The 7,219-nt window shown below is 55.5% G+C and overlaps 1 protein-coding gene across 1 annotated transcript; it reads right to left on the reverse strand.

Moving 5' to 3' along the window:
* Positions 1-268: 268 nt before the first annotated feature.
* Positions 269-6,064, reverse strand: LOC128325125 (uncharacterized). Its single transcript, XM_053250604.1, has 2 exons — positions 5,660-6,064; positions 269-2,115 (listed from the first exon to the last, which is right to left on the reverse strand). Exons 1-2 carry the CDS (start codon positions 6,003-6,005, stop codon positions 1,484-1,486), a joined length of 978 nt encoding a protein of 325 aa, XP_053106579.1. The 5' UTR covers positions 6,006-6,064; the 3' UTR covers positions 269-1,483.
* Between the last annotated feature and the right edge of the window lie 1,155 nt (positions 6,065-7,219).

Below are 7,219 nucleotides of genomic sequence, written 5' to 3' on the forward strand. Positions count from 1 at the left end.
ATGAAAATGATCAATACAGCCTACCCCTACCCCCCAAATTTACATTTTGAAAAAGAAAAAGACTTTGGGCCAGTTTGAAGGTTACTTTACGGGCTCACACGATTAGAAAGGGGACGTGCCGAGAGTGTGCCTGTCCGGCCAGCTTCCGCGGTCATCCTGACTCATCCCTTTATGGCATGGAGAGAGCTGTTTATCCAAATGACCGCTGAGCATTCTGCAAATGTGGGTGTTTGTTCAATTGTACCCAGACCCCAGCCCAAGAAGACACAGAGACATTTTTTAATGGGAGAAACGGGCCACGCTTTATTAATATAACAACATTTGTGGCGGACTGGAAACAAGGTGATTAATCACCAACATAAAAACAGTGCGGGCACCTAGGCGTGGGCTAGGATTCAAAACGTCCTACCCATCGCCTGCAAGGGCGACACACCCTGGCTCAGGAAAGAGGCAGGTAGCTCCCGCCCAATTCCTTCAAAGCCAACCACCCCTTTTAGAAGAGGGGATCTGGACAGCTTCAGATCTTTACCTCCCCGGACCGCACAGCCCAAAGGTAGGTGAAGTCCTGAAGCAGGTTTCTTGGCAATGTAATTCTTCCCGTGCCGCACAGGCCACAAGGAAGCAATTGACCAATCCACCTTAAAATGTCCAAGGGTGCTCACCGAAATCTAGACCTCCTTACCCACAGCCCGCACTGTTACCGCCAACGTGGCCAACCTAGAACCTAACTACCAACTGACTGCAGAACAGAGTAGGCGAAAAAAACCCCAACAACAGCCAATAAGTTGAGAGCAAAAAATTCCTACTCGGCCCATAGGCGACCAGTCACTAGACCCGCTCTGCAACAGGGAGGGAGGGAGGGGGAAACAAACAGCCGACTGAGAGGCCAGAGCGGGGAAACGCTCGGCCTCTCAGCAAGCCCCGCCCACCACGAGCCAGCCAACCAATCAGGCTTCTTCTTGGGCTCGTGAGTCCCGGGCTGGGACAAACACCCTCCCACTTGCACGAGGCAAGGGGAGGGGGATTGTACCCAGACCCCAGCCCAAGAAGACACAGAGACATTTTTTAATGGGAGAAACGGGCCACGCTTTATTAATATAACAACATTTGTGGCGGACTGGAAACAAGGTGATTAATCACCAACATAAAAACAGTGCGGGCACCTAGGCGTGGGCTAGGATTCAAAACGTCCTACCCATCGCCTGCAAGGGCGACACACCCTGGCTCAGGAAAGAGGCAGGTAGCTCCCGCCCAATTCCTTCAAAGCCAACCACCCCTTTTAGAAGAGGGGATCTGGACAGCTTCAGATCTTTACCTCCCCGGACCGCACAGCCCAAAGGTAGGTGAAGTCCTGAAGCAGGTTTCTTGGCAATGTAATTCTTCCCGTGCCGCACAGGCCACAAGGAAGCAATTGACCAATCCACCTTAAAATGTCCAAGGGTGCTCACCGAAATCTAGACCTCCTTACCCACAGCCCGCACTGTTACCGCCACCCAGGAAGGTTAGCCCTCGCTTGACCTTCCTGCCCCACCCCCTCCAAACCTTCAGCAAGCACTTCCCGGATATTATGCAGATACAAATCACAACCTTTCTCAGACAGGTGGACCCCGTCAGGGCGGAATAACTCGGGAAAGCGAGCAGCTATATCTGGCTGCCGCACCACAGACCCCCCGGCCGCCAAAACCACTTTACCTATTGTGGCTGAAATCTTCCTGCGTGCCTTTTCCAAGCTAAGGCAAGAATGAGCACCCCGCCACACCCTGCGCTGGAGCCAATTAACCCATATTATGCGCACGCCAGGCATCCAGCTGCGCAAAATAGACAAATCCGAGGAGGCTTGCTGAAGGATGGCGAGGCCAGGCCGCCGGCCCAAATCATTCTCCCCTAAATGAAGAACCAGGATGTCGGGAATGGGAAACCTATCTAAATGCTCCCTCAATGCTGGAAGCAACTGATTCCAGAGCATGCCCCTCATGCCCAACCAATAAACTGAAGCCTTGCTTCCTAAACCCAACTGGGATCCCCAGCGGGTGGTGCTGGCCCGCTTGAAAGCCCAGAAGACCAACGAATGGCCACACATCAGGACTCGGACCGGGACCGCCGCCCCGCCAGCACCTGCCAAAAGAAAGCAACAGGTCAGTAGAGCCCACACCTGTCCGCTGTCAGCGCACATAACGCCTGACCGCCACGGACCTCCAACGTCCAATCCTCTGAACTTCGACCTCCTGAAGCCCCATACGTGTAGCGGTGGTGGCCGCACCAATACGAAATGAATGTAGAGTAAGCCCCTGGAGCGCAACCCCCGCGGCCAACAGAGCCTTCCTCACCACCGCCAAGAATTGATACTGCGTCAGAGGAGTCTGATTGCTGTGGGTAAAAAGACATCCCCCCGAAAAGGGGCCCAGCCCAGCGTACTGCCTCAGGGCCACCACGGGGCATACATTGATATTCCCGGCCGCCGCGAGGCAAACCGTCTGGCCTCTGCCCCTCTGATCCGTCTTGGAGCGACGAAGGAGCAAACGCACCTCCCCGTCACCGAACGATAAATCAGAATATTGCAAGCAGCGGTCCCTGGGGGAAGACCCGCTGCGGGGAAGCAACTCCCCTGGACGGAAGGCCCCAAAAAAGGCAACCAACAGTGCAGCCCTAAACAGCGACACCTCCCATGGGCCAGAGCAGCACCCCACTAGGTGGCCCAGCGTTGAAGCCACCAACTCCAAAGTAAAAGGGCGTCTGGGGTCCCTAGTCCTAGGCTCCCCCCTAGCCCAACCCTCCAACATGCGCCGCACCCGCGGGTCGGAGGAGGAATCACCAACCCCACGAACCTGGGCTTCAAAAGCTAACGCGGCAAGATAGCCCCCCAAAGTGGATACCGCACGCCCCGCCCTGCGGAGGAAGACCAAAAACTGCTGAAGTTGCTCTACAGGGACCGGCCACACCTCCGCCAAACCTTCAGTCTTTTGAAAAAGAGAGAAAGCCTCAAGCTTGGCTGTGTAGCTCACTCTGGTGCTAGGCGCCAGAGATGCCGCTATGGCCCGCTGTGCCTCCGCCTGCCAAGTTCCCACAGAAAAGCTGGCATGGGTTCCGGGTGAAGGGCGGCCTCGGGCGCTAACGCTCTGAACCTGTTTAACTGAAAACGAGACAAAGCGTCACCTATGTCATTCCGGATACCCGGAACATGGCGGGACCGGAAAAGGATGTTAGCCCGCAGACACTGCAATACCAATGCCCTAACCAAAACCATGACCCTCGGGGACTGGGAAGTCTGACTATTGACAATCTGAACAACTGCCAGATTGTCACACCAAAACACAACTGAGGAGTTGGCAAACTCAGCGGACCAAATATGCACGGCCACCACAATTGGAAAGAGCTCTAGGAAAGTCAGGTCCCGGGAAACCCCCTGCCTGAACCAGTCCTCGGGCCACCTGGCGGAACACCAACGTCCCCTGAAATAAACCCCGAAACCTATTCCACCTGCAGCGTCAGAGTGGACCTGCAGGTCGGTTTCCAGAAGTCTAACATCCCGCCAGAAAGACACCCCATTAAAATCAGTGAGAAATGCTTCCCAAAGAGCCAGGTCGGCCCGGGCACCCTCCGTAATTCGTACTCTGTGATGGGGAGCCCTAACGCCCACAGTCAGGTCACATAACCGGCGCAAAAAGGCCCGGCCCGGAGCCACCACTTTGCAGGCAAAATTGAGGTGACCCAAAACAACCTGGAGATCCCTAAGGGAGACCTTACGGGCGCGACCAAGGGACCTAACCATGTCCAATAAAACCCGCAGCTTGGCCTGAGGCAGCCTGGAGCAACCGGCAACAGTGTCCAACTCAATCCCCAAAAAGGCGAGGCACGTGACCGGCCCCTCCGTCTTATCCCGTGCCAAAGGGACACCTAGCCGGTCTGTTAGCTCCATGAAGGAGCGAAGTAAATGGTGGCACTCCCTCGAATTCCCCCTGCCTGTAAAAAGAAAATCATCTAAAAAATGAGCCGTGTAGGGAAGACCCGCCTGGCGCCTAACTGCCCACTCCAAAAAGGAGCTGAATGTTTCGAATGCTGCGCAGGAAATCGAGCAGCCCATAGGCAAAGCCCTATCAAAATAAAATTGGCCAGCAAATGCAAAGCCCAGCAGCTCGAAGTCATTTGGATGTACCGGCAACAGGCGAAAGGCGGATTCAATATCACACTTCGCCAAAAGGGCCCCGGGGCCCCTACCCCTGACCACTTCCACGGCCTCATCAAATGAGGTATAACGTACAGAGCATAAGCTATCAGGGATGCCATCATTTACTGAGGACCCCCTGGGATGAGAAAGGTGGTGAATCAACCTAAATTCACCAGGAACCTTTTTAGGGACCACCCCTAATGGGGAGACCCTAAGGCTGGGGAAGGGGAGACTGGCAAAAGGCCCCATCACCCTGCCCGCAGCCACCTCCTTACCAATTTTCCTAACAACGACTTCCTCCTTACCAACCACTGATCTCAGATTGCGAGAACTGCCTAATCCCCTCCGGGCCGAAGAGGGAATTCTGAAACCATCCCGGAAGCCACATAACAAATAAGAAGCTGCTGACTGGTCAGGATAGTCCAGCAACAGCTGCTCAAGCACCTTCACCTTGATAGGGCTAGGACCCTTTATTCGGAGCGGGTGGAGGAGGGCCACCCTTTTTACTGCTCCCCTGCCTATACTTAGCCCCGGAACCCCCAAACTTGGCCCTGGGGCAGGAGGAACTGGGGTGCCTCGCCCCACAGACCCCGCAGGCATGCTTAAACCGACAAGGGGAACGGGAGCACTTGCCATTGGAGTTAAACTCCCAGCAAACAAGGTGGGGTTGAACCCACTGTTGCCCAGGACTCCCTGAGGGCAAAACCCCCAATGGTTTAGAAAGCAAATGCCCACTGTCAGACCTATCTCCCTCTATGGGCCGGGCTGGAGACATAGTAACCAGCCACAACTCCTGCAACGGAGCATCCCAGGGCAATGTGGGGTCAAGGGCAGCCCTCATTCTAAAACTCTCATCGTACCGTACCCAGGAAGATCCAGCAAAGTCGGAGACCGCCCTGTGAATTATATCCATGTATTTTAACAGGGCAGGGCCCCTTGCGGGCTGGGCTTGGACAATAACCCCCATATAAATCGTGAAGCCAGAAAGCCAATTATTCCAAGTCTTTTCGACCGGCTTTCTCTTGGTGGCTTCGTGCTCCTTACAAGATTCCCCCTCTTTATGCTTAACCTCAGGTTCCCTGAACAACAAGCTAAAAATGTCCACATATTCACCCTTAAGGATTTTTTCTTTTGTAGAAGGGAGTAAGTGATCCCCTAACGGGAGGCCCATGCTACCATAGGGCGCATGCTGAGGTGACGGCAGAATCCCCATCGGATAATAACCCGCCTGCACCCCCGTGGCAGATCCAGCAGAGGAGGCCACCCCCGGGAGTGGGAGCGACCCGCTGGAGGGCCGGTTGCCCAACCAGACCTGCTCCGCAGCGCCTTGTAAGCCTGCAATAACTCCAGGAAAAACCGGCGGGGAACCCGCCACCCAAGGTTGTGTATATGGGGGCCAGTAAGAAGCTGGGCCCCATCCACCCATGGCAGGCATCGGCCAGGGACAAAGCCACTGGCCGGTGACGCCGGGCGGTGTAGGTGCTGCAGGCTCACCCTGGGCCAAAGGAGTAGCCGTATCCACTGGAGGCTGAACAACTGGTGCCGCAGGCGGAGGTAGCAATGGTGAAGGCGACTCCGGAACTGGAGACTCAGGTTCAGGAAGCGGTAACGCAGGAGCAGAAGGGCCCGGTCCAGCAGGGTTCAGCCCTTCTTCCAGCGCAGCCAGCCTACTAGAGAGAGAAGTTAGCAGCTGGCTTTTCACAGAACCCCTGGTCCTCCGAGGGACCTTAGGAGGAGGCACCCCCCCCACACCTGAAGGACCCGCACCTTTGTCGGAGGGGGCTGCTTTTGCTTTCTCTAAAGCTTCCATCCTATTAATTAACCCCCGTATCAGAGTCATCTCCTCATCCTCCTCCTCCGAGGAGGACTGCGGGGGAGCAGGCCTCTTGGGCTGCTTAACAGGGCACCCCCCTTTCTTGCCCTTGGCCTTCCCCGGCATACTGCCTCCAAATAGTGGGATTCCAAAAGGGGTTGGAGGAAAAAAAAAGCGCCAACCACACACAGAATGAAGGTAGCAAGGATATAGAACAAAAGCCAAGCCCTTGTCCTGAATCAAAAACAATACTCAATCCTATCCAGGAAAGCACCAGAGCCCCCCACCCAAGGAGAAGGCTTGAAAAGGCCTTTTGACTCTCAACCAGGCCAGGCCCACCAGGGCACCGATGAGCACAAACACCCACCTGCTACCCACCAAACAAATAAAAGAATGTTGGCATCAAAAGTAGTGCTCCAGGGAACGGAAAAGGGGCCGCTGCCCAGCCACCCAGGCTGATGGAAACCCCCCAAATACCCCACAAACCAAAAGGGCAAACGCCCAGAAGGAGAACCACGCCCAGGAAGCCGAGTGCCGACGCCGCGCTGAAGAGGCCCAAAGACGCTGCTGCTGCAGCTGCAACCCAGCCGGGAGCAGTCCCGGGAGTACCCCCCTACCAGCGGGGCCACCGCTGACACTATGGCCCCCTCGACGGAACGCCGCCGAATGCCGCCTCGCCCGCTTGTCGGGCGCACCCCCCCAACTAAGGCCTTCGAGGAAGGAGCTCCCGGACTGAGCTCCTTCCTAATCGGAAACAAACAGCCGACTGAGAGGCCAGAGCGGGGAAACGCTCGGCCTCTCAGCAAGCCCCGCCCACCACGAGCCAGCCAACCAATCAGGCTTCTTCTTGGGCTCGTGAGTCCCGGGCTGGGACAAACACCCTCCCACTTGCACGAGGCAAGGGGAGGGGGATTCTGGTACTGGAAGTCTTCTCTCTTCCAAATCATCCTCTGACTGAATGTGCAAAGCAGCAACAGACCTCTCATGGCCCAACATTCAGCCCCATGTGTGGCTTGGCCTTCCCTGTATGTGGGTGGACAGAAATGCACCTTCTCCACGCACTCATTTGAATCTAGGTTTAATGTGTGTTAACCACTCTGAAGTGATTGTGTGAACCTATGCCAAGGTGGTTTGTGACTCAAGATTCCCACTTCAGCATGAGTTCACGCAATCCCTTAAATGTTGGTAACCCACATTAAACCTAGATTCAAATGACTGTTTGAATAAGGCCACTGAATTTC

The sequence above is a fragment of the Hemicordylus capensis genome, chromosome 4, assembly GCF_027244095.1.
Source record: "Hemicordylus capensis ecotype Gifberg chromosome 4, rHemCap1.1.pri, whole genome shotgun sequence".
Classification (NCBI taxonomy): Eukaryota; Metazoa; Chordata; class Lepidosauria; order Squamata; family Cordylidae; genus Hemicordylus; species Hemicordylus capensis.